At 44.9% G+C, this 27,342-nt stretch overlaps 1 protein-coding gene across 2 annotated transcripts in view; it reads left to right on the forward strand.

The window, feature by feature from the left end:
• Positions 1-27,342, forward strand: part of DIS3L (DIS3 like exosome 3'-5' exoribonuclease) — a 247,804-nt gene that overhangs the window by 183,042 nt on the left and 37,420 nt on the right. For both annotated transcript variants that reach the window (XM_068107004.2, XM_068107003.2), the window contains 3 exons: positions 16,757-16,946; positions 17,300-17,646; positions 23,974-24,128. In XM_068107004.2, the coding sequence (XP_067963105.1) occupies positions 16,757-16,946; positions 17,300-17,646; positions 23,974-24,128 (692 nt within the window). The remainder of the gene's footprint in view (positions 1-16,756; positions 16,947-17,299; positions 17,647-23,973; positions 24,129-27,342) is intronic.

Genomic DNA, 27,342 nt, shown 5'->3' on the forward strand with positions numbered 1-27,342 from the left:
TTTAGTCTTGACCTGATGTTCTTTCTGGACAGCAAAGGTTTCCTCCTGACACACCTCCCATGTAGATCAAATTTGTGCAGCCTCTTTCTAATGGTAGACTCGTGCACTTTGAAATCAACAGTGGCACGAGCTACCTGTAAGTCCCGTGATGACATTCTGGGGTTCTTAGAGACTTCTTCCAGCATCTTGCAGTCTGCTCTCGGGCTGAACTTGCTGGGGCGGCCTGGCCTGAACAAGTTGGCAGTTGTTTGGAATCTTCTCCACTTGTAGATGATCTTCCGGACAGTCGAATGATTGATTTCAAATTGTTTGTAGATCTTTTTAAATCCCTTCCCAGACTCGTAGGCATCTATAACCTTCTTTCTGAAGGCCTCAGAGAGCTCTTTTGATCTCGGCATGGTGACGCTGTACACTTCAACAACAAAGAGCAAACCAAACTAAATGTCTGAGGTTTAAATAAAACAGGTTCCTCCAAGATCTTCTCTGACGATGTTCTAATCATTTGCACCTGAGCTGGTGCACCTGAATCTAATTTTAGGTATTTGAAGTAGTGATAAATGTGGGGGTGTACTTACTTTTTCCACATGCAAAATTTGCATTTATGTTTATTTAAATTATACAATGGACTACACAATGTAAATGTTTCATGATATTTGTTATATTATATCACCGTTATCTATCAATATTGTTGAAATGAAGATCAAATAGCTGTATGTTGAAATATGTTGAAAAAGTCAAAACTTTACATGGGGTGTACTTACTTTATCACGTGACTGTATATACGTACATACATATACAGTCGTGGCCAAAAATATTGGCACCCTTGCACTTTTTTGAAATAACTCACAATTTTCTCGAAAAATAAGTTCAAATTGACAAAGGTATTTGGTCTCCACAATTCTTTATTTCACTGTTAATATTACAGAACCTTTGTTTTTGATTCAGATCTTAATATATCCTTTTAATTCAGAAAATAAAAAGAAATGGCATTGACAAAATTATTGACACCCTTGACTTAATATTTGGTAGCACAGACTTTGGACAAAATAACTGCAGTCAATCACTTCCTATAGCCATGAATGAGCTTACACCTCTCTACTGGCACTTTGTGCCACTCTTCATGTGCAAACTGCTCCAGTTCTCCCAGATTTGAAGGGTGCCTTCTCCCTCTCTCTCAGCGGTGGTGTCCTCCTGGGTGTCCTACCATGGAACCCCCTTTCATTGAGTTGGCGACGGATGGTTCGAGTTGAAACTGTCGTACTTTGTGTCTGAAGGTCAACTTGAATCTGTTTGACAGTTGATTGAGGTGCTTTCTCTATCATTCTAACAATCCTTCGCAGCAATCTTCGATCAAGTTCTCTCTTGCGGCCATGTCCAGGGACGTTGGCTACAGTGCCATGGGCCGTAAACTTCTTGATAACATTGCGTACAGTGTACACAGGAACATCAAGGTCTCTAGAGATGGACTTGTAGCCTTGAGATTGTCCATGCTTCGCTACAATCTTGTCTGACCTCCTCAGACAATTCGCTGGTTTTCTTTCTTTTCTCCGTGCTCATTGCGGTACACACAGTGACACAAAACAGCAGAATGACTCCTTTTCTCCATTCAAACTGGGTGAATGAGTGATTTTATATTGCAGGCACCTGCAACTCACCACAGGTGAGTTCATTTCCATAGTAAAGGACAATCACCTGCTTGAAATCTAATTTGATTCCACAAGCAGGAAGAAAGAGGAACAAAGAAAAACTGAAACAAGTCAGTTTTTGAACTTTTGTACTTGTGGTACAAAACTGAGTGTGCTTGTGGTACAAAACTGAGTGTGCTTGTGGTACAAAACTGAGTGTGCTTGTGGTACAAAACTGAGTGTGCTTGTGGTTCAAAACTGAGTGTGCTTGTGGTACAAAACTGGGTGTGCTTGTGGTACAAAACTGAGTGTGCTTGTGGTACAAAACTGAGTGTGCTTGTGGTACAAAACTGAGTGTGCTTGTGGTACAAAACTGAGTGTGCTTGTGGTACAAAACTGAGTGTGCTTGTGGTACAAAACTGAGTGTGCTTGTGGTACAAAACTGAGTGTGCTTGTGGTACAAAACTGAGTGTGCTTGTGGTACAAAACTGAGTGTGCTTGTGGTACAAAACTGAGTGTGCTTGTTTGTTAATTGGCGTTAAGACCTCGATCCAGTCTTGTGCTTATACACTATGTTACGGATTCGTCACTTCCGTTGTTGTGGTTTTCATGCACTGTAAACATTTTTGATTCCATGTACTATTATTGTTGTCGTTTAAGGGAAATAGATATTGCTATTTTCAAAAGGTAAAAAAGTTAATGTTTTAAATGAAACCGGAACCGGACGACAAAGAAGAGGAGGAGGAGGAGAGAGAAAAGGCGGAGCGAGTCGTCGGACAAGAAGCCAAGTTGCTTCAACGTCCTGAGCGAACGTTGTCGAACGAGAGTTGCTAGTGAACTTTGGGTTTCCCGGGAAAGGGATTCCTGCGACAGAGTTGTTATCACTGTGACAGATCAACCTGCGTGTCAGGTTTTGCGGGTGATTCAGAGGAGAATCATCGTCATGCCGTTACGCCTCGAGAACGAGCCGTCGGCCATTTTGACTCGCGCGCTTTGCGCATCGCGCAAGGTTTCTCGCTTCGCTTCAACCGTTTTCACCGCATTCAGACGTTTATCTGGTGTGTGTGTGTAACGTGGATTTTGAAGGTAAATCTGCGGTCCGCCGATTTGGAGCCGTGAAACGTCCATACCCGAGGGTGTGATTTCCCAGTCGCCTGGAGGGCGCCTTTGGATTTCCCAGTTGCCTTGAGGGCGCCTTTGCGCAGCTTTGGCCGCGTGACTGTGACTGTCATCCGAATGGGATTCTGGTCTCGATTAGACATCGTTCTGACGATCGCTGGAGCGGATCGACTTTGGCTTGAAGCCGGGATCGACTTTGGTTTTAAACTGGAATCAACTTTGGTTTGAAGCCGGGAAAGAGACATTGGGAATGTTCTTGTTTCACTCACTTGGAGCACAGCGAGTTATATATTATGAAACTGATGGTACCATCATAGGATATATATTGATTGTACTTTTGATTACTATTATTGTTGTACTGTTATTCTTGTGTGATCTTAATACAATATTTGTTTGTTGGTAACAATTGGTGTGGTTTCACCATTGATCTTTGACATACAGAATAACACATTTTTCTGCCGTGACGCCTCTCGGGGCTCGGAGGTACACCGTGACCAGGGGGTTTGGGGAGGAGCACGTAACAACTACCTGGATTTTTTTTTTTCTCAGGAGCGATCGAGTAATATGTATTGTGAAGATCGTATGTTGAGGTTGTTGTGATTTGTTGTAAACAACATATTTATTACTTCCACCACCAAAGGTGATGGAGGTTGTGTTTTCACCCCTGTCTTTGTTTTTTTTTGTCTGTGAACAAAATATCTCAAAATGTTGTGGACGGATTTGGACAAAATTTGGCAAAGAGGTAGCCTGGTAGCGTATGTGACAAGGACGAAATGATTAGATTTTGGTGAAGATCCGGATTCGGATCTAGAATTTTAATTTTAAGTAGAATTTTAAGTGATTTTTCACCATTGGGAGATAGGGCCAAAAACTATACATAGCAGGATATCTCAAAAAGTTGTGGACGGATTTGGACTAAACTTGGTGGACTGGTTAGGTGTCTGACAAGGACGATTCGATTTTGGTGAAGATCTGAATATGGATTGGGATATCAGGGTTATTTAATTTACAAGTGATTCTTCACCATTGAGAGATCGGACAAAAAACGATAATATAACATGAATGCAAAAAAGGTATGGACGAGTTATGACTAAACTAGGTGAACGAGTTGGTTAGGTGACAAGAACAAGCCAATTACATTTTGGTTCACGTCCGAATCCAGATCCGGCCTATTGGTGGATACAAAAACTGTCCAGCCTGGTGGAGGTGTGCGCTCTACCGAGTGCTGTTCTAGTTTATTATAGCGTTTACACGTGCACCTGTTATTTACAACAATGACCACAATGGTCACAACCTACAACAAAATCCGGTAACTGGCCTATTGGGAAATGCACATTTAAAGCACTCGTAAAAGATGAACAGTGCCATTGGGAAATGCACATTTAATGCGCTATTAAAAGATTAAATTGACACCTCTTATCCATGCTACCATTGCCACAGTTATATCAGAACGAGCTGATTCGTCACGCGGTCACAGATTGTTTAACCGTTGAAAAATGATTCCTCACGAGCTGATTCGTCACGCGGTCACGGATTGTTTAACTGTTGAAAAATGATTCGTCACGAGCTGATTCGTCACGCGGTCACGGATTGTTTAACTGTTGAAAAATGATTCGTCACGTGTTGGGGCCGTTGAAAAATAACGTAAAGCTTTTTTTTTCTTTTTTTTTTAGGGAGGCACGTACTGTGCGTGCTGATGATGTTGTTTAAACCTTACTCATTTTTGTTTGACATATGATTGGATTATTTGGGTTCCCTCATTGTGAATAACACTCAACCCAAACAAAGCCAATGGAAATCTGATGCAACAAAGCTGGGCAGTGTATAATTCGCAGAGGTGTACGCAGTGTACGTTAAACTGGGCATTCACCAACTAATGCTCATCTGCTGGTATTAGTTGGTGGTTGTTAGATCCAAACCTACGCAGTCAAACGTTAGGTCGGGCCAACAAGTTTGTGAAAACGAGAACCTTCTCTGGCCAACCCGACAAAGTGATCATAAATGTGGCCATTGACGACTCATCATCGAGACTTGAGAGGAGCTGCCTGACATTATATGAGGTTAATATTTGAAGAAACAATTTGCTGGAACCAAAATACGTATATGCAAAAACATGTCATGTGTACAAGCAAAAGTGATAGAGAGTGAAAGGAGATGCACTTTAGGATTGTTTGAATTGTTGTGGGTTATAGTTTTGATGGAAAAATGCGCTGGGAGAGAGTTGGGAGACTATTTGTGAGCTGGGAGACCGTTTGTGAGCTGGGAGACAGTTTGTGAGCTGGAAGACAGTTTGTGAGCTGGGAGACCGTTTGTGAGCTGGGAGACCGTTTGTGAGCTGGGAGACCGTTTGTGAGCTGGGAGACTATTTGTGAGGCTGAGAAATGGAGAGAGGAGCTTCTTGATATGCATGTCAAAGGAATTTGAGCTGTGTAAAGATGGCAAGCTGAAAAGTAAAAGGATCCTGGTTCAAATACAAAAGGAATGATGGATTTTGTTCATTAATTCGAAACAGAGATCTGGAAAATGATGGTTAAATATGGTAAAATGTATGAGGACTTGGATCAGAGAAGACTGAGGAATGGAGGTAAAGGGGTGGTGTACTGGTTTCTGTTAAAGCGTATGACTTGACAGAACCAGGTGGCTCTAAAAGAAACCTCTTCATAAAATCTCGCTGTATGTCACATCTCGTGGCACCATGGCACAGACCGAGCTCTGGACAAAACTCCGCCCAACCAGGTGATTTTCAACCTCAGCTCCACCCATCTTCGCACTTCAATTACCAAAAGCATCCGGTGCAAAACTGCGCTTCTCCAAGGGAGGTTTTGAAGCCAGTTAATAAAATCACTATCAATAAAGACCATTACAGGTGGGATGTCGGAGTCTGTCGAGAGAGGAAAGAGCACATTTAGAGGTTCCCCTATAGATATGGGCATGATGTACCATGTGGCGTTGAGTCGTTTATGTGCAGGGCGAGTAATTGAGAAGGGGATAAGTATGGATGACTTTGAAACAGGAAGCCAAGTTTTTAGAAGATTTTTTTTTGTTGTTGTTGTTGCAAATCACAGTGTCTGGGTGTGTGTGTGTGTGTGTGTGTGTGTGTGTGTGTGTGTGTGTGTGTGTGTGTGTGTGTGTGTGTGTGTGTGTGTGTGTGTGTGTGTGTGTGTGTGTGTGTGTGTGTGTGTGTGTGTGTGTGTGTGTGTGTGCTAATTTCAAGAGATTTTGTAACTTCGAAACTTAATGAGAATGTTTATATAGATGGATGGTGCAATATAAATATGGTATTGGTGAAAATGATGGGTGGTTGAAAAGGTCTCATTTGCAAAAAAGTTAGAACTTGTGTTTTTTCATAGCATTTTGCAATGCAGGATTGGTGAGGCCCCATTGTCTTGTCAGGTCAGAGTTGAATATACCCTGAAGTTAGCATGGTCATTAGAGTTGGGATGATGCCTAATAAGTGGTGGTCTTTCTGTCTTCTACAGACTCCTCTCCTGTCTGGCTCTGTTTGTTAGTTTGGCGGATGTGTTGGTTTGGTGGATGTGTTAGTTTGGCGAATGTGTTGGTCTGGCGGATGTGTTGGTTTGGCGGATGTGTTAGTTTGGCGTATGTGTTGGTTTGGCGGATGTGTTGGTTTGGTGGATGTGTTGGTTTGGCAGATGTGTTAGTTTGGCGGATGTGTTGGTCTGGCGGATGTGTTGGTTTGGCAGATGTGTTAGTTTGGCGGATGTGTTAGTTTGGCGAATGTGTTGGTCTGGCGGATGTGTTAGTTTGGCGGATGTGTTGGTCTGGCGGATGTGTTGGTTTGGCGGATGTGTTGGTTTGGCGGATGTGTTAGTTTGGCGGATGTGTTGGTCTGGCGGATGTGTTGGTTTGGCAGATGTGTTAGTTTGGCGGATGTGTTAGTCTGGTGGATGTGTTGGTCTGGCGGATGTGTTGGTTTGGCGGATGTGTTAGTTTGGCGGATGTGTTAGTTTGGCGGATGTGTTAGTTTGGCGAATGTGTTGGTCTGGCGGATGTGTTAGTCTGGCGGATGTGTTAGTTTGGCGAATGTGTTGGTCTGGCGGATGTGTTAGTTTGGCGGATGTGTTAGTTTGGTGGATGTGTTGGTCTGGCGGATGTGTTGGTTTGGCGGATGTCTTAGTTTGGCGAATGTGTTGGTCTGGCGGATGTGTTGGTCTGGCGGATGTGTTAGTTTGGTGGATGTGTTGGTCTGGCGGATGTGTTAGTTTGGTGAATGTGTTGGTCTGGCGGATGTGTTGGTCTGGCGGATGTGTTAGTTTGGCGGATGTGTTAGTTTGGCGAATGTGTTGGTCTGGCGGATGTGTTGGTCTGGCGGATGTGTTAGTTTGGCGGATGTGTTGGTTTGGTGGATGTGTTGGTTTGGTGGATGTGTTAGTTTGGCGAATGTGTTGGTCTGGCGGATGTGTTGGTCTGGCGGATGTGTTAGTGTGGCGAATGTGTTGGTTTGGCGGATGTCTTAGTTTGGCGAATGTGTTGGTCTGGCGGATGTGTTGGTCTGGCGGATGTGTTAGTTTGGTGGATGTGTTGGTCTGGCGGATGTGTTAGTTTGGTGAATGTGTTGGTCTGGCGGATGTGTTGGTCTGGCGGATGTGTTAGTTTGGCGGATGTGTTAGTTTGGCGAATGTGTTGGTCTGGCGGATGTGTTGGTCTGGCGGATGTGTTAGTTTGGCGGATGTGTTGGTTTGGTGGATGTGTTGGTTTGGTGGATGTGTTGGTTTGGTGGATGTGTTGGTTTGGCGGATGTGTTGGTCTGGCGGATGTGTTAGTTTGGCGGATGTGTTGGTTTGGTGGATGTGTTGGTTTGGTGGATGTGTTGGTTTGGTGGATGTGTTGGTTTGGTGGATGTGTTGGTCTGGCGGATGTGTTGGTCTGGCGGATGTGTTAGTTTGGTGGATGTGTTGGTCTGGCGGATGTGTTAGTTTGGTGAATGTGTTGGTCTGGCGGATGTGTTGGTCTGGCGGATGTGTTAGTTTGGCGGATGTGTTAGTTTGGCGAATGTGTTGGTCTGGCGGATGTGTTGGTCTGGCGGATGTGTTAGTTTGGCGGATGTGTTGGTTTGGTGGATGTGTTGGTTTGGTGGATGTGTTGGTTTGGTGGATGTGTTGGTTTGGCGGATGTGTTGGTCTGGCGGATGTGTTAGTTTGGCGGATGTGTTGGTTTGGTGGATGTGTTGGTTTGGTGGATGTGTTGGTTTGGTGGATGTGTTGGTTTGGTGGATGTGTTGGTCTGGCGGATGTGTTAGTTTGGCGAATGTGTTGGTTTGGCGGATGTCTTAGTTTGGCGAATGTGTTGGTCTGGCGGATGTGTTGGTCTGGCGGATGTGTTAGTTTGGTGGATGTGTTGGTCTGGCGGATGTGTTAGTTTGGTGAATGTGTTGGTCTGGCGGATGTGTTGGTCTGGCGGATGTGTTAGTTTGGCGGATGTGTTAGTTTGGCGAATGTGTTGGTCTGGCGGATGTGTTGGTCTGGCGGATGTGTTAGTTTGGCGGATGTGTTGGTTTGGTGGATGTGTTGGTTTGGTGGATGTGTTGGTTTGGTGGATGTGTTGGTCTGGCGGATGTGTTAGTCTGGCGGATGTGTTAGTTTGGCGGATGTGTTGGTTTGGTGGATGTGTTGGTTTGGTGGATGTGTTGGTTTGGTGGATGTGTTGGTTTGGTGGATGTGTTGGTTTGGTGGATGTGTTGGTTTGGTGGATGTGTTGGTTTCGTGGATGTGTTGGTTTGGTGGATGTGTTGGTTTGGTGGATGTGTTGGTTTGGTGGATGTGTTGGTTTGGTGGATGTGTTGGTTTGGTGGATGTGTTGGTTTGGTGGATGTGTTGGTCTGGCGGATGTGTTGGTCTGGCGGATGTGTTGGTCTGGCGGATGTGTTGGTCTGGCGGATGTGTTGGTTTGGCGGATGTGTTAGTTTGGCGTATATGTTGGTTTGGCGGATGTGTTGTTTTGACAGATGTGTTGGTTTGGCGGATGTGTTGGTTTGGTGGATTTGTTGGTTTGGTGGATGTGTTAGTTTGGCGGATGTGTTAGTTTGGCGAATGTGTTGGTCTGGCGGATGTGTTGGTTTGGCGGATGTGTTGGTTTGGGGGATGTATTAGTTTGGTGGATGTGTTGGTTTGGTGGATGTATTAGTTTGGTGGATGTATTAGTTTGGTGGATGTGTTAGTTTGGTGGATGTGTTGGTTTGGTGGATGTATTAGTTTGGTGGATGTGTTAGTTTGGCGAATGTGTTGGTTTGGCGAATGTGTTGGTTTGGCGGATGTGTTGGTTTGGTGGATGTGTTAATTTGGTGGATGTGTTAGTTTGGTGGATGTGTTGGTTTGGTGGATGTATTAGTTTGGTGGATGTGTTAGTTTGGTGGATGTTAGGTTGGTGGATGTGTTAGTTTGGTGGATGTGTTAGTTTGGTGGATGTGTTAGTTTGGCGATTGTGTTGGTTTGGCGAATGTGTTGGTTTGGTGGATGTGTTAGTTTGGTGGACGTGTTAGTTTGGCGAACGTGTTGGTCTGGCGGATGTGTTGGTTTGGTGGATGTGTTGGTTTGGTGCATGTATTAGTTTGGTGGATGTGTTAGTTTGGTGGATGTGTTAGTTTGGTGGATGTGTTGGTTTGGTGGTTGTATTAGTTTGGTGGATGTGTTGGTTTGGTGGATGTATTAGTTTGGTGGATGTATGAGTTTGGTGGATGTGTTAGTTTGGTGAATGTGTTAGTTTGGCGGATGTGTTGGTTTGGTGCATGTATTAGTTTGGTGGATGTGTTAGTTTGGTGGATGTGTTAGTTTGGTGGATGTGTTGGTTTGGCGGATGTGTTAGTTTGGTGGATGTGTTAGTTTGGCGGACGTGTTGGTTTGGCGGATGTGTTAGTTTGGTGGATGTGTTAGTTTGGCGGATGTGTTGGTTTGGCGGTGGAGTTGGTTTGGCCGATGTGTTGGTATGGCGGATGTGTTAGTTTGGCGGATGTGTTAGTTTGGCGGATGTGTTGGTTTGGCGAATGTGTTGGTTTGGCGGATGTGTTAGTTTGGCGAATGTGTTGGTTTGGCGGTGGAGTTGGTTTGGCCGATGTGTTGGTATGGCGGATGTGTTAGTTTGGCGGATGTGTTGGTTTGGCGGATGTGTTGGTTTGGCGGTGGAGTTGGTTTGGCCGATGTGTTGGTATGGTGGATGTGTTAGTTTGGTGGATGTGTTAGTTTGGCGGATGTGTTGGTTTGGCGGATGTGTTAGTTTGGCGGATGTGTTAGTTTGGCGAATGTGTTGGTCTGGCGGATGTGTTGGTTTGGCGGATGTGTTGGTTTGGCGGATGTGTTAGTTTGGTGGATGTGTTAGTTTGGCGGATGTGTTGGTATGGCGGTGGAGTTGGTTTGGCCGATGTGTTAGTTTAGCAGATGTGTTCGTTATGTGTTGTTTTGGCGGATGTGATGCCTTGGCGCGTGTATTGGTTTGGCGGATGTATTGGTTTGGCGCACGTCTTGCTTTGGCGCACGTGTTGCTTTGGCGCACGTGTTGGTTTGGCGCACGTGTTGGTTTGGTGCACGTGTTGGTTTGGCGCACGTGTTGGTTTGGCGCACGTGTTGGTTTGGCGCACGTGTTGGTTTGGCGCACGTGTTGGTTTGGCGCACGTGTTGGTTTGGCGGACGTGTTGGTTTGCCGGACGTGTTGGTTTGCCGGACGTGTTGGTATGCCGGACGTGTTGGTTTGCCTGACGTGTTGATTTGCCGGATGTGTTGGTTTGGCACATGTGTTGGTTTGTTTGATGTGTTGTTTTGGCGAATGCGTTGGTTTGGCTGATGCGTTGGTTTGGCTGATGTGTTGTTTTGGCGAATGTGTTGGTTTGGCGGTGGAGTTGGTTTGGCACATGTGTTGGTTTGGCGGATATGTTGTATTTGCAAATGTGTTGATTTGGCACATGTGTTTGTTTGGCGGATGTGTTGTTTTGGCGAATGTGTTGGTTTGGCTTACGTGTTGTTTTGGCGGATGTGTTAGTTTGGTGGATGTGTTCGTTTGGTGGATGTGTCCGTTTGGTGGATGTGTTCGTTTGGTGGATGTGTTCGTTTGGTGGATGTGTTCGTTTGGTGGATGTGTTGTTTTGGCGGATGTGTTGTTTTGGCGGATGTGTTGGTTTGGCGGATGTGGTGGTTTGGCGGATGTGTTGGTTTGGCGGATGTGTTGGTTTGGCGGATGTGTTGGTTTGGCGGATGTGTTGGTTTGGCGGATGTGTTGGTTTGGCGGATGTGTTGGTTTGGCGGATGTGTTGGTTTGGCGGATGTGTTGGTTTGCGGATGTGTTGGTTTGGCGGATGTGTTGGTTTGGCGGATGTGTTGGTTTGGCGGATGTGTTGGTTTGGCGGATGTGTTGGTTTGGCGGATGTGTTGGTTTGGCACATGTGTTGGTTTGGTGGATGTGTTGGTTTGGCGGATGTGTTGGTTTGGCACATGTGTTGGTTTGACGGATGTGTTGGTTTGACGGATGTGTTGGTTTGACGGATGTGTTGGTTTGACGGATGTGTTGTATTGGCGAATGTGTTGGTTTGGCGAATGTGTTGGTTTGGCGGATGTGTTGGTTTGGCATACAGTCACGTGAAAAAGTAAGTACACCCCATGTAAAGTTTTAACTTTTTCAACATATTTCAACATACAGCTATTTGATCTTCATTTCAGCAATATTGATAGATAAAGGTGATATAATATAACACATGTCATGAAACATTTACATATTGTAGTCAATTGTATAATTTAAATAAACATAAATGCAAATTTCGCATGTGGAAAAAGTAAGTACACCCCGACATTTATCACTACTTCAAATACCTAAAATTAGAATCAGGTGCACCAGCTCAGGTGCAAATGATTAGAACATCGTTAGAGAGGATCTTGGAGGAACCTGTCTTATTTAACCTCAGACATTTAGTTTGGTTTGCTCTTTGTTGTTGAAGTGTGCAGCGTCACCATGCCTAGATCAAAAGAGCTCTCTGAGGCCTTCAGAAAGAAGGTTATAGATGCCTACGAGTCTGGGAAGGGATTTAAAAAGATCTCTAAACAATTTAAAATCAATCATTCGACAGTCCGGAAGATCATCTACAAGTGGAGAAGATTCCAAACAACTGCCAAGTCGTTCAGCCCAGGTCGCCCCAGCAAGTTCAGCCCGACAGCAGACCGCAAGATGCTGAAAGAAGTCTCGAAGAACCCCTGAATGTCATCACGGGACCTACAGGTAGCTCTTGCCACTGTTGATGTCAAAGTGCACGAGTCTACCATTAGAAAGAGGCTGCACAAATTTGATCTGCATGGGAGGTGTGCCAGGAGGAAACCTTTGCTGTCCAGAAAGAACATCAGGGCAAGACAAAAGTTTGCCAATGAACACCTAGGCAAAGACCAGCACTTCTGGAACAATGTGCTCTGGACAGATGAGTCAAAGTTAGAGCTATTTGGCCACAGTACCAGAAGACATGTTTGGCGAAAACCAAAGACAGCATTTGACCACAAGAACCTGATACCAACTGTAAAGCATGGTGGTGGAAATATTATGGTTTGGGGCAGCTTTGCTGCATCAGGGCCTGGGCAGCTCACCATCATAGAATCCACTATGAATTCTTCATTCTACCAGAGGGTGCTTGAGGATAATGTGAGGCCATCTGTCGGAAAGTTGAAGCTCAACCGAAGGTGGACCTTGCAACATGACAATGACCCTAAAGATACCAGTAAATCCACCAAGGAATGGCTGAAAAGAAAGAAATGGAGGGTTCTGGAATGGCCAAGTCAAAGCCCGGATCTAAATCCCATCGAGAGGTTGTGGGGGGATTTGAAATGAGTTGTGCATGCAAGAAACCCCTCAAACATCGCACAGCTGAAATAATTCTGCATGGAGGAGTGGGCAAAAATTTCCCCCAGTCGATGTCAGAGACTGGTAGACAGTTATAAGAAACGCCTACTTGAGGTTGTTTCTGCCAAAGGGGGCAATACCACCTATCAGAGCCAAGGGTGTACTTACTTTTTCCACGTGCGAAATTTGCATTTATGTTTATTTAAATTATACAATGGACGACAAAATGTAAATGTTTCATAATGTTTGTTATATTATATCACCCTTAATTATCAATATTGTTGAAATGAAGATCAAATAGCTGTATGTTGAAATATGTTGAAAAAGTCAAAACTTTACATGGGGTGTACTTACTTTTTCACGTGACTGTATGTCTTGGTTGGTTTGATGTGTTGTTTTGGCGAATGTTTTGGTTTCTTGGTGGAGTTGTTTTGGCGGATTTGTTGGTTTGGCGGATGTTTTGGTTTGGCGGATGTGTTGGTTTGGCGGATGTGTTGGTTTGTTTGATGTGTTGTTTTGGCGGATGTGTTGGTTTGGCGGATGTGTGAGTTTCGCGGATGTGTTGGTTTGGCGGATGTGTTGGTTTGGCGGATGTGTTAGTTTGGTGGATGTGTTAGTTTGGCGAATGTGTTTTTGACGGATGTGTTGGTTTGGCGGATGGGTTTGTTTGGCTGATGTTGTTTTGGCGGATGTGTTAGCTGGTGGATGTGTTCGTTTGGTGGATGTGTTAGTTTGGCGGATGTGTTAGTTTGGCGGATGTGTTGGTTTGGCGGATGTGTTGGTTTGGCAGATGTGTTGGTTTGGCGGATGTGTTGGTTTGGCGGATGTGTTGGTTTGGCGGATGTGTTGGTTTGGCGGATGTGTTGGTTTGGCGGATGTGTTGGTTTGGCGGATGTGTTGGTTTGGCGGATGTGTTGATTTGGCGGATGTGTTGGTTTGGCGGATGTGTTGGTTTGGCGGATGTGTTGGTTTGGCGGATGTGTTGGTTTGGCGGATGTGTTGGTTTGGCGGATGTGTTGGTTTGGCGGATGTGTTGGTTTGGCGGATGTGTTGGTTTGGCGGATGTGTTGGTTTGGCGGATGTGTTGGTTTGGCGGATGTGTTGGTTTGGCGGATGTGTTCGTTTGGCGGATGTGTTGGTTTGGCGGATGTGTTGGTTTGGCGGATGTGTTGGTTTGGCGGATGTGTTGGTTTGGCGGATGTGTTGGTTTGGCGGATGTGTTCGTTTGGCGGATGTGTTCGTTTGACGGGTGTGTTCGTTTGGTGGATGTGTTGGTTTGGCGGATGTGTTAGTTTGGTGGATGTGTTGGTTTGGCGGATGTGTTGGTTTGGCGGATGTTTTAGTTTGGCGGATGTTTTAGTTTGGTGGATGTGTTGGTTTGGCTGATGTTGTTTTGGCGGATGTGTTGGTTTGGCGGATGTGTTGGTTTGGCGGATGTGTTGGTTTGGCGGATGTGTTGGTTTGGCGGATGTGTTGGTTTGGCGGATGTGTTAGTTTGGCGGATGTGTTAGTTTGGCGGATGTGTTGGTTTGGCGGATGTGTTGGTTTGGCGGATGTGTTGGTTTGGCGGATGTTTTAGTCTGGCGGATGTTTTAGTTTGGCGGATGTGTTGGTTTGGTGGATGTGTTGGTTTGGTGGATGTGTTGTATTGGCTCTGTTTGTGCTCTGCCCCCCAAATATTCCTACAGGTTGCACAAGATCTGCCAGTTGCCCTCTTCTGGTGAAACTGCCAAAATCAGGACTCTCTGCTCACCTTCACTCTTTCGTTCCTCTTTTCTCCCACCTCTGGAACAAACTCTCTCACTCTCTTGAATCCCACTCCTCTGTCCATGTCTTTAAAACAGCTGTTCACCACCATCTTTTTTTTTTCTTCATAAACATACGTTTTTCATAAACAAAAAACCCTTTTTCCCCACTGCAGGTAGTGGTGTCCATCTTGTTTATCCCTTGAACCCTGTGCTGCCTCAGCCCTCTCCCGATGTCCCTGTTCCCTGCTGTTGTTGCACTTCCTTCTCTCTCCCCCCCCCCCCCTCTTGTCTCCCGCTCCCTTTATCTTATGTTTCATGTGTCAGTTTGGCTTTTTGCGATTAATGTTAGCTCTTACACGAGCCTCGATTTTGTATACAAAAAAAAAACGAAAAAAAATAAGTGAAATGATAAGCGATACCGTTGCATGTAATCTACATAAGTACGGATGCAGTTCTTGAGAATGAGGATGATGTCATTAATGTACAGAAAGGAAAGGGTTGAGGCAAGTAGTTTACTTTGTCGGATTCCTGCATTTATGGTGACATCGTCTGAATGAAAGTCATCAGTAACTCCACACATTCTGTGATGATAAAGAAGACGAGACAGTGTGATCTAGCTGATCATGAGTTCGGGTGGCAGACAATAGCAGAGGGAAATTGGGCTGCAATGCAGGTTGATCGACTGTCGCTGGATTTCCAAACTCCAAGGCATTCAGGATATATCTCCAAAGTTATCCAACGCCATATTGAATTTTGTGATAAGAGATGACGTGTCTGCAGTAGAGCATCTATGACTGTGAAAACCACATTGAAAATCTAAGATTAAATGATGATGAATGTGTCTGAAAAATTGGCCATTTAGGATTAATTGAATGGCCTTGGGAATAACTAATATGGATGGAAGCGCAATGGACCAGTAATTGGGAGTGAGGATCCATGAGATGAATTTTTGCAGTTTCTAAGAGTCATGGAAAATTCACAAGTGAAAGGAGATGTTGTTATACCAGGATGCAATGGGTATTGGGTGACTTATTGGAGGTGTGGTGGGCTTGGGGTGGAGGGAGGGCGTGAGGAGGTGTTGAAAGAGGAGTCTGCTCCATTTGGTACCTTCGTCAGAAGATCAGACCATCGTATTGCATTTTGGGTCGTTTGTTACTTGCAAAATCGAAGATTTTTCGAGTATCTTGGTCGGTCTTGTGCGTTATTCTGTTTGTCAATCGCCTACATGTCACAATTTAAAACCGATCTTCACGAAACTTCACCGGATAGTAGAGTTAGTCATGAAGAAGCCTATTGATTTTGAGGTCAAAGGTCATCTTGAAGTCGAATTTCTAAAATTGTCATTTTTCATCCGATTGACTTGAAAATTGAACGGCATTTGCATATTGTCACTAAATTGGGAAACCAACTGTTTTCGAGGTCAAAGGTCAACTCGAGGTCAAACTTCAAAAATCATCTATTTTCATCTAAAAAATAATCAATTTTCAGCCCATTGACCCGAGCTATGATTGAGATCGTTAATTTTGATCTTGATGAAATGCACAATTTTATGTCTCCATGGCACTTTTTTCCAGGGGGTGGGAGGGTGGATTTTGCAAGTATCGCTGCGTGACCGACGTCTTTCTTGTGTGTTTGTCTGTTTGTCCGCACATAACATGAGTGTGTATTAATTTCATTGCACCCTTTGGAACTCTAACACTCTTTAAGATCCATTAAGACCCTTTAGAACCCTAAGACCCTTTAGAACCCTAAGACCCTGTAGACCCCTTAGATCCCTATATACCCCATTACACCCTTTCGAATCATTAGACCTCTAAGACCCTTTAGATCCTCTTGGACTCTTCTTAGTAGACCCCCAAAGACCTTTAGACTCCTTTCTATCCTTTATACCTTCACACCTTTCAGACCTTTTAATACCATGTAGATCCCTTTGTCCTTGGTTTTGGACGTTTTAAGACTTTTAGGCCCTTTCAGACAATACCAACCTTTAGACTTTAAATTACACTCTTTAGATCCTTTCAGCCTTTCAAGACTATTTAGACACTTGAGACCATTTTAACACTTTAGACCCAATTAATTAGACCTTTTTCAGACCTTTTGCCCTTCAGATTAGACCTTTGCAACTTTTCAGATCTTTGACCTTTACATATTTACAACTAGATAATTTAGACCTTTAATTTGCAATCAATGACCTTTCATTGAGCACACCCTTCTATTTATTTGCCCCACAAAATACACCAAACAAAACAACTCCTGGCGAGGGTTTGCAATCTTTGATTGCTCTTTCTTGTTCTTATTGTTTTTGAAGAGGTGTCCAAGTCTGCTATGAGGGCTGAGGAAAACTTGCCTTTTCATGTCTACAAAACCTTTTTCTTTTTCTCAACTAACACCTTGTCTGTTTTACTTCAACCTGATGCAGATTTGTTTTCTCTCTCACAGGTATGCTTTCAGTGTGTTATGGCGACTGGATAAGGAAACGTACGAGGTGAAAGATGTGTGGTTTGGTCGAACTGTTATTCGTTCTACGTACAAGCTTAGCTACGAGACAGCACAGGCCGTGCTTGATGGAGGCCATATTGAATTTGCCACTGAGATCCCCGAACTCTGTGGAACTGAGGATGAGCAACAGGTATGCCACATCGGTCCATCATTAGGAATGATGGAGGTTGGCTCAAAGATTTGTTTGAATCTCGTTTTCCCTTGTCAAATAATCTATTGAAGGGCCTGTGAATCATTCACCAGAAAAGGGCCTTCTCTTGCAAATATATCGAGGAAATATTTTACGTCTTTATGATTATATGTGGGACAGCCAGCTTAATGTTATCTCCTTCAATTGAGGACTCTAAGGTCCATGATGTATGCAGCACATGATTGTTCAAACCTAATGGCTTCTTGTGGAAGAAATAGGGGGATGAAAAAGGAAAACATTTATGTGTATAAAAAAAAATGTTTTGCTTTCCTTGATCATTTTTTTATTGGCAGGTACGCCTCGGTGAGCTGCGGGACGTGTTGAATATACTGACAGATGTGGCTCGAGCATGGCTGTGCCGGCGCACCGCCAATGGTGGCTTGCAGCTTGAAGGTTCTGAGGTTAGAGTTGAGTTTGGTGGAGTACCAGGCACCGTGTCTGGCATCACACCAAAAAAAGCACTGGAGGTGCATGAAACCGTGGCCGAGTGCATGATCGGGGCGAATACCTGGGTGGCACAGCGTCTTTTCAAAAGCCTTCTGGGGTGCACATTACTGCGGCGGCATCCTCCACCAAGACCCGAGTTGTTTGGTCCACTGTGTAATGCTGGAGAGTCCCAAGGATTTCACATTGACATCAGGTAGGCCAAATAAGAGGAGCGAGTGGTTAAGGCCCATTTACATATTCCCTCAATAAAATTGGTACATTTTTGACCCCACCACCCACTCACCTCCTCCACATTCCCTTTTCTCCTTCCCATATGCCTTTCACTCCCCACTCTTCTATCAACATTCTCTTTTCTATCCTAATGGACAAATTTCCCAAAATGTGTTTTTCACAATTTTCTCCCTCCTATGTACGTAATATGTACGATGGATGCTCCCTGATGTGGTGATCGATTTTCTGATAGCAATGAGAGTAATAATGCCATCACGAAGATTTTAAAGGAAATGTAAATATGAAAAGCACAGAAACTTGCATAGTGAATGAGGCCATTTGGCACACCTGCATTGCATTCGATCCTCAAACACTGATCCATAATTAATGCCCTTCATGTTGAGTACGAGGTGAAATTATTTTTCCATAATTAATGCCCTTCATATTAATACAATTATTTTCCATAATTAATGCCCTTCATATTAATACAATTATTTTTCCATAATTAATGCCCTTCATATTAATACAATTATTTTCCATAATTAATGCCCTTCATATTAATACAATTATTTTTCCATAATTAATGCCCTTCATATCGTTGCGGATATGAGGACTGTATTTTTTTGATTGTGTGTATTATTATTATTGTTTGATTCTGGCCCCTCCTGCCTCCAGTGTTGTGTAAAGGTCAAAGGGCGTCCTGGTAGTTAATTCCATAAAGCATCCATTGAAGGACACTATAAAACCCTTGTTCAGTAGCTTATATCTTTATTATGTGTTTTAGCGTAAGGCCTTGTCTTCCATTAAAATGACACTCCATTGCACCAAGTGAAAAAGATAGATTCCCTTCATCCTTCATTCCCATTCCCAAAACCTCCATTTCCCCTTTCGTCAATTGCCATTCGCATTGCCAACTACAATTGCCGCCATTAAACATGTGCTCGGGTTGGGGAAGAAAGGCGTGCCCGGCCGTCGTCATCAAGGGCGGAGCCAGAGGGTCGCGCGACCAACCAGGGCCGAGGTGAGCACACCGATGGGCGTGTCCTGAAGGCCGGCGGCTTAATCGCCGGAGGCGTTATAAAAGCGCGCGCGCAAGAGTGACCAGGGCTGAGCTGCGTGGTGAGGTCCATGAAAAGAGCTGAGTCGTCAGAGGAAAGCGGAGTTGTAGGGTCCAAGAGAGAGCTGGGTTGTGAGGTCCAAGAGAGAGGAGGGAGATCATCCAGCAGCGATTCTTGTCCAACAGAAGAGATCATCCAGCAGCGATTCTTGTTCAAAGGAGATCATCCAGGGAAGCACAAAGCCTGCTATTCGTCGCCTTGCTCGCCAGCAGCAGCGTCCACAGCAGCAACAACACTCAACAGCAGCAACAACACTCAACAGCCGCTTGGGGCCAGGACGGCGGTTTTGAGCAGGGCCGCGAAGGAACGGCGGCTGCCCAACGCGCCGATCGTGCTGCCGGACCCGTTGGACCTCCCTCTCCTTCCAGCCAATCCACTCTGCAATTCCCCGTGTGAGTCCGTTTCTGTTTGTCCTGTCCTGGGTAGTTAATTAAGTTTGTATAAGCTAGTAATTTTCACTGTGTCACCTGCTTTTTCATGTCCCCTGTAAATAACCGTGACTGCTCCTTTTTGCTTGTGTGTGTAAATAATAAATCCCGTTACTCTTCTGTACGTCTTCTTCTTCCTCTTTACATTCGGTCGCTTTAGAGTTTTCCCTCATTGAATATCTGTGGCGCGATACGGCCAACGTTCGAGTGAATTGGGTGAATCGGGGAAACTGTTAGGTCGCGATGCCTCCGCTCGGCAAACCAACATCCTTAACCGCGGACCGTAACAATATTAATACAATTATTTTTCCTATTCTTCTGTTTTCCTATTGTCAATCTCCTATTCTTCTGTTCCTGCTTCTGATCCTGTTCTTGAATCCTTCATCCCCCTTAGCCTCCATGCCCTCACTTCAGGGAATTTCCCAGATAGTTTTCATGGTTTTGTTTGAAAATGTTTAAACTTTCCACTGCATGTTGTATTCTCTTGTATATTATAACACGCTTTTCTTCTTCCTCTTTAAAAGTCTGTCTTCAATTTGCTCAACAAATCTCTCCTTTTCAAAAAACAATTCAATCTCGTACAGTTCTTCCTTTCTATGTTCCCTAAACTCACCTTCATTCCACAGTTTTCTCACTCCAACGTTTTCTCACTCTCACTCAAACTCACTCCAACGTTTTCAAATGGATCTCTGATCTGATGAAACAGATATTTTCAAACAGACTTTGAAAATCCCAAGAAATTCATTTTGCATTCATTCACCGTGTCATTCACTAACACAATAAATGTTCGTTTTCCATTAATTGTCCAACACTTTCTAAAATCCCAATGCACCCCTCCCCTCCAAAGCTCCCCCTCACCCCTCCCCTCCTAAATTTCCCCCTCGCCCCTCCCCTCCTAAACACCCTCCTCCCCTCCTAAACTCCCCCCTCAACCCTCCCCTTCAAATCTCCCCCCTCACGTCTCCCCTCCCAAACTCCCCCCTCCCCTTCAAATCTCCTCACCCTCCATTTTTCTCCAATTCTCCCCTCTCATCCCTCCTCCTCAAAGCTGTCTCCTCCCCGCTTCCTCTCCGCTACGGCTTCCCCTCCACTCCCACATTTTGTTCATATGTGTTCTGTACCATCCTCCAAACAGTGATGACTCAATTTGAATCACCCTGTCTGACAACATGGACCAACTTGTATCCACTCATCCCATCCCTCTCCTCCTCATATGTGACGACTTCAACCGTCATCATGACAGTTGGCTGGGTGTGGGTACCTCTCTCACCTGCCATGGCATCTCAGCAAAGGACTTCTGTGACTCATTGGGACTGACACAATCTGTCAATTTCCCGACCCGGATCTCAGTCAATGGAGCATCTTCTCTTCCAGACTTGGTTATGACTAACTTCCCTGCAAATGTCTGCTGCTCTTCTTCTCCTCCAATCGGCTCATCTGATCATGTGCTTGTTAAAGTGGACATCTCTCTGGCCATTCTCAGAGAGCCTCCTCAGTGTCGACGAGTCTGGCATTTTACTCAGGCCGACTGGCACGGTCTTCAAGCAGCCATCAATCATCTGGACTGGTCTCCCAACCCTTCTCTACTGCCTCTGACATAAACTCATCCAGGGAATTTTTCCAAAGTAAATTGCTCTCTCTCATGCACAGATTTATCCGATCTCGTCTTCAGTTGTCATGCCCTTCCTCCCGTCCATGGTACATGGAATCTTGTGGCGAGGCAGTTGCCCTGAAACAACTTGCCTTCTCCTCCTGGAAGGCAAATCGAACTGAAGGCAATCTCAGTTCCTTCCACCAAGCTCGGAACAAATGTGTCTACCCTCAGGAGTGCCAGGAAGCACTATCTCTCCACACTCAAGAATGAACTCTCAAACCTGTCTCCATCCTCCAAATCCTGGTGACATCTGGTCAAATCTATTTCTTGTGTTTGTTCCCCCTCCATCCCCTCCCTTACCTCAAACGGCTACACAGCTAGTTACTCCACACCACGTGGACTCCACACGTGAAAAATCTGAATGCCTCAACTATCGGTTTGCCTCAAAATCTTGTGTCGCAAACCCATCTCTCTCTGTACCCACCTTAACCAGTCCTACGCAGCTGCTCCTGGACTCTGTGTCCTTCTCTTCTGACAAGGTGGAAAAGTTTGTGTCAAATCTCGACTCCGATTCTGCAACTGGACCAGACGTCATCAACCCACAGGTCCTAAAATCCTGCTCTGCCGCTCTATCTCACCCTCTCTCTGTTCTATTCACCCTCTCTTTAGCTCAAGGTCATCTGCCATCAGCTTGGAAATCAGCAAACATTATCGCTTCACACAAAAAATGTGCAAAAACAGATCCTTGCAACTACAGACCAATCAGCCTGCTCCGAATCATCAGCAAAGTCATGGAATGCATCATTGCTTCGGATATCAAATCCTTCCTCTTCTCCAATGGCTTGATCTCTGATCATCAATTTGGATTCAGACCAGGTCATTATACTCTGGACATGTTGCTTCTGCTGTCTCAACAATGGATGGAGGTCCTCGATGCCAAACAGGAAATCAGCGATGTCTCCCTTGACATATCACGTGCCTTCGATACGGTCTGGCACCCAGCTCTGCTCACCAAACTCTCCTCCTATGGTATCCATGGAAACCTCCACACATGGCTTGCCGACTTCCTCTCTGGTCGCAGTGATTGTGTGGCCCTGAATGGAATGATCTCTTTTCCCCTTCCTGTCCAAGCTGGAGTTCCTCGAGGCAGTGTTCTGGGCCCTGTGCTTTTTCTGGTCTTCATTAATGATCTCTCCGACTCTCTTCAAAATCCTCTCTATTTCTTTGCTGACAACTCCACTCTCGGCCGCTCCATATCCCAACCCTCAGATCGGCAGTCTGCAGCCTCCTTACTCTCTGCAGACTTGTACAAAATCACAGACTGGTCAAACAAGTGGAACATGTCTTTCAATCCTGACAAATCTCACACTCTTACGATGTCTCTCCGAAAAGACCGACTGGAAAACCCTCCCATCTACTTTCTCAACAATCCTCTCGAAGAAGTTCTGTCACTCAAGCTTTTGGGTCTCACTATCTGCCATGATCTTTCCTTTGAAAACCACATTTGCAAGCTGGCCGCCAAAGCCAGTCGTCGTCTGGGCATCCTCCGTTGTGCGAAGTCCTTCTTTGGCACACCTGAGCTCCTCACCACAAACAAGGCTTTCATCCGCAACTCAATGGAGTACTGTTCCCTCCTCTGGGCTGGTGCTCCAGCCTCACACCTTGCACGTCTTCGCGCTGTCGAAACCAAAGCTTTCAGAATCATTGGAATCTCCCGCGATGAAGCCGATTCTAAGGGCCTTTCTCTCTCTCTCACCGCAGGCAGGTTGGTGGTCTTTCTGTCTTCTACCGACTCCTCTCCGGCCTTCCTCCTCTAGCTCTCTCTGGGCACTGTCTCCCAAATATTCCTACAGGTCGCACAACATCTGCCAGTAACCCTCTTCCGGTGAAATTGCCATAATCAAGACTCTCTATTCACCTTCACTCCTTCATTCCTCTTTTCTCCCACCTCTGGGACAAACTCCCCCACTCTCTTCAATTCCACTCCACCCTCCAGGTCTTTAAAATAACTGTTCACCACCATCTCTTATCTTCCCCCATCCAAAACCTTGATCTTTTCTACATACCCCCGTTACCGTGTGCCCCCCCTCCCCCCCACACCAGCCCTCTTCCTTCCACAGATCTACCGATGTCCCTGTTATCTCCTGTTGTTGTGCTTGTATTCTTTCCTCTCTCCCTCCCCCTCTTGTCTCCCGCTCCCGTTATTTATTGTATGTTTTGTGGGTCCATGCATGTTTTTGTGTGTAATACCTAATATGTTGGCTCCTACAAGAGCCTTGACTCTGTATACAAAAAAAACAACCAATGTTAGGAGATGGAACCTGCAGATGAATGTCCATCTGAAAGACTGCATACTTTGTGATGCAATACCTTGCCTATGATGAAGCACGAATCATATACTTTATGGTGTGTGAGAAATACAACCCAGACGAGACAACTCAATAACTTTCCCCTTATTCAGCCAAACAAAGCATTTTCCACCCTTATCCACTCGGCATCATTTTAAATATAACATTGAGCCATTTGACTGCGTCCATTTGGCTCTTCACTTTCCTCCACTTGGCTTTGCTTCAAACGCAGCATTTGGCTATTTCTTCGCCTTCGTTCCAAAAACATCATCTCCGTATACATAATAAATAAATGGCCCTCGACCATGATTCAGGATAAAGTCCATGTTGTTTCGAAGAGCTCGCCATCATCGTATCTTCTCCAAGCAAAAAGTGAACGACTCTGTGAGATGCGGACTTCTGCTGTCGTACATGGAGATGGCATGTGATCTGCTTTTTCGTCCAATCAGAGTGGGTGTTGCTTTTGTCATAAACTTCCTCTCTTGATGACGGGTCCGCTCTGATCAGATGTTGCAGGATATGTGAGCAATTTGCGTTTTTCAACATAATGTCAAAGATTGAAACGTTTTCAGTACAAGTCACCAGAGATGGGGCCGTTCAATCATCCATCACGAAGCCTCAATCTCTGGCTGGCATGAATTATAAACTGAGATCAATCGATGCCTGAAATAAACTACATACAAATCTACAAGTTGATAAAAACCAAAATGAATTTCTCATTGAAACAACATCCGTCCATATTTACAGGCCTTGATGAACCCCCACTTACATCCTCCTAATCAATGTTTCTTTTCTTCTTTGTCCCCTGTCTGACTTCCCAAGCTCGAACAAGGCCCTCTCTGATTCTTTGGAGAAGACGAAGGATCACAGAGAGCCACTTGTTAGCCATATCCTTCGCATCTTGGCGACTCATGCCATGTCCAACGCCCTGTACTGCTCCTCCGCCTCGGTGCCTCAGCACGAGTTAACGCACTACGGTAGGCCATCTTGGTAAAAAAGGATGCACACTCTCACCAGATGGGCCACACTTTCACCAGATGGGCCACACTTTCACCAGATGGGCCACACTTTCACCAGATGGGCCACACTTTCACCAGATGGGCCACACTTTCACCAGATGGGCCACACTCTCACAAGATGAGCCACACTCTCACAAGATGGGCCACACAACAGATGGGCCACACAACAAATGGGCCACTCAACAGATGGGCCACACAACAGATGGGCCACACAACAGATGGGCCACACAACAGATGGGCCACACAACAGATGGGCCACTCAACAGATGGGCCACTCAACAGATGGGCCACTCAACAGATGGGCCACTCAACAGATGGGCCACACTCTCAACAGATGGGCCACACTCTCAATAGATGGGCCACACTCTCACCAGATGGGCCACACTTTCCCCAGATGGCCCACACAACAGTTGGGCCACTCTCACAAGATGGGCCACACTCTCACAAGATGGGCCACACTCTCACAAGATGGGTCACACTCTCACCAGATGGGCCACACTCTCACCAGATGGTGCATTTCAGCCTCGTTGCCCCCAAATTTGACCATATTTGAAAAGTTTTTTTCTTTTTCCTCTCTCCTCTGATGCCATGATATGAACCGACGTTGTTTACAGGTGTTTTCATAACAATGGTCCATTTACAAACATTTCATTTTTGATGCAATTTTTTTGCTACATGTTTTATTAATGACCATTTTTTTTTTCTTTCGCTCTCTATATCAGGTATCCTTCACTGTGATGTCACCGTAACACACTAGATCAGATGCTCTCTATATTTGGTATCCTTCACTGTGATGTCACCGTAACACACGATCAGATGCTCTCTATATTAGGTATCCTTCACTGTGATGTGACCGTAACACACTAGATCAGATGCTCTTTATATCAGGTATCCTTCACTGTGATGTCACCATAACACACTAGATCAGTTGCTCTCTATATCAGGTATCCTTCACTGTGATGTGACCGTAACACACTAGATCAGATGCTCTTTATATCAGGTATCCTTCACTGTGATGTCACCATAACACACTAGATCAGTTGCTCTCTATATCAGGTATCCTTCACTGTGATGTCACCATAACACACTAGATCAGATGCTCTCTATATCAGGTATCCTTCACTGTGATGTCACCGTAACACACTAGATCAGATGCTCTCTATATCAGGTATCCTTCACTGTGATGTCACCATAACACACTAGATCAGATCCTCTCTATATCAGGTATCCTTCATTGTGATGTCACCGTAACACACTGGATCAGATGCTCTCTATATCAGGTATCCTTCATTGTGATGTCACCATAACACACTAGATCAGATGCTCTCTATATCAGGTATCCTTCACTATGATGTCACCATAACACACTAGATCAGATGCTCTCTATATCAGGTATCCTTCACTGTGATGTCACCATAACACACTAGATCAGATGCTCTCTATATCAGGTATCCTTCATTGTGATGTCACCATAACACACTGGATCAGATGCTCTCTATATCAGGTATCCTTCATTGTGATGTCACCATAACACACTGGATCAGATGCTCTCTATATCAGGTATCCTTCATTGTGATGTCACCATAACACACTAGATCAGATGCTCTCTATATCAGGTATCCTTCACTATGATGTCACCATAACACACTAGATCAGATGCTCTCTATATCAGGTATCCTTCACTGTGATGTCACCATAACACACTAGATCAGATGCTCTCTATATCAGGTATCCTTCACTGTGATGTCACCGCAACACACTAGTTCAGATCCTCTTACCTGCACAATTAATGATATTTCGGACAATTATTTCTGCAATTTGCCCCCACCCCTATCCCCAGGTGTGTGTGTGTGTGTGTGTGTGTGTGTGTGTGTGTGTGTGTGTGTGTGTGTGTGTGTGTGTGTGTGTGTGTGTGTGTGTGTGTGTGTGTGTGTGTGTGTGTGTGTGTGTGTGTGTGTGTGTGTGTGTGTGTGTGTGTGTGTGTGTGTGTGTGTGTGTGTGTGTGTGTGTGTGTGTGTGTGTGTGTGTGTAAATATATTAAAGATGTATGCATTAATTTTCTTTTCTTCCTTTTTTTTTTTTTTCATCTTCTGGTCGGATTTGGTGTCCGAGGCTTGACGTATGCGGACAGCAAGGTTTTCTTATTCCTGTGCTATCTTGCTTGCACAGCCACAAGATTCCCATTAGGAATACCATGGAGACTGCAGCCAAATTTCTGCATCACCAAGTTTTCTCTCCGTCTCAAACTCCTATATGCATATTATCAGATTCTGGTGCGTCGGATACTTCTTATCGTTCATTCGACATTCAAATTTGGGTTTTTCTTGCATTTCCCGAAACAGATAAAAAAATTTTAGCTTCCACTAAAGTCTAAGCGTCATCCTTGATCCTGTAAACGAAACTTATGAAATGGTATCGTAAACACAACCAAAACTAGCACCACGACTACATGTACTTTGTGCTACAAACACCTTTCTGGGGCTACATAATGGCCTACAGGTACGCAGCCTCTCCTTTGAGCTGTCCAATCTGTTTGAATCCCATCCTAGGTATAACCTGTCATTCAGGTGGTTCGCAGGTTGGGTGACGCATCGTGTGTGCCGTCTCTGTTGTACGTTAAACTGTGCGTTCTGTCTGCCAGCATTAGTTGGTGGTTAATATAGATCCTGGGGTGTACTATGTGAAGCGGATGCAAGCTATCATCAGCACACCTGGCAAAATTCCAAATACCTGCTCGAACCTACAAAGGGGACACTGCATCAGCTGCACATGCAACCGAGCAGCAAGGTGCTGCACACAAAATGAACTTTCTTTCTGGTCCTTTGGAGCAGCTCATAAGGAGACAAAGAATATAAAAGACTTAGTCTCTTATTAGTCCCCTACCGGTGTACACTGGAGGGGACTATAGGTTTGCACGCCGTCCCTCCGTCTGTCAGTCCGTCACGCAAAGAACAGTTTTCCAGACTTTTTTTTCTAAACTCTTAATGCTAATGATTTCAAACTTGGTACATGGTTTCCTCATGATAAGTTACAGATCAAGTTCGAACTTCACGACGTTCCGATAATTTTTGACAAAGTTATGCACTTTGAACTTTGGGAATTTCCCCAACAGTTTTGCGGACTATAATTTGGAGTGCGGTAAGTCAAAGCTGTTAACATTCCTTGTTTTAAT

The sequence above is a fragment of the Myxine glutinosa genome, chromosome 2 (genome assembly GCF_964187855.1).
Source record: "Myxine glutinosa chromosome 2, kmMyxGlut1.1, whole genome shotgun sequence".
Classification (NCBI taxonomy): domain Eukaryota; kingdom Metazoa; phylum Chordata; class Myxini; order Myxiniformes; family Myxinidae; genus Myxine; species Myxine glutinosa.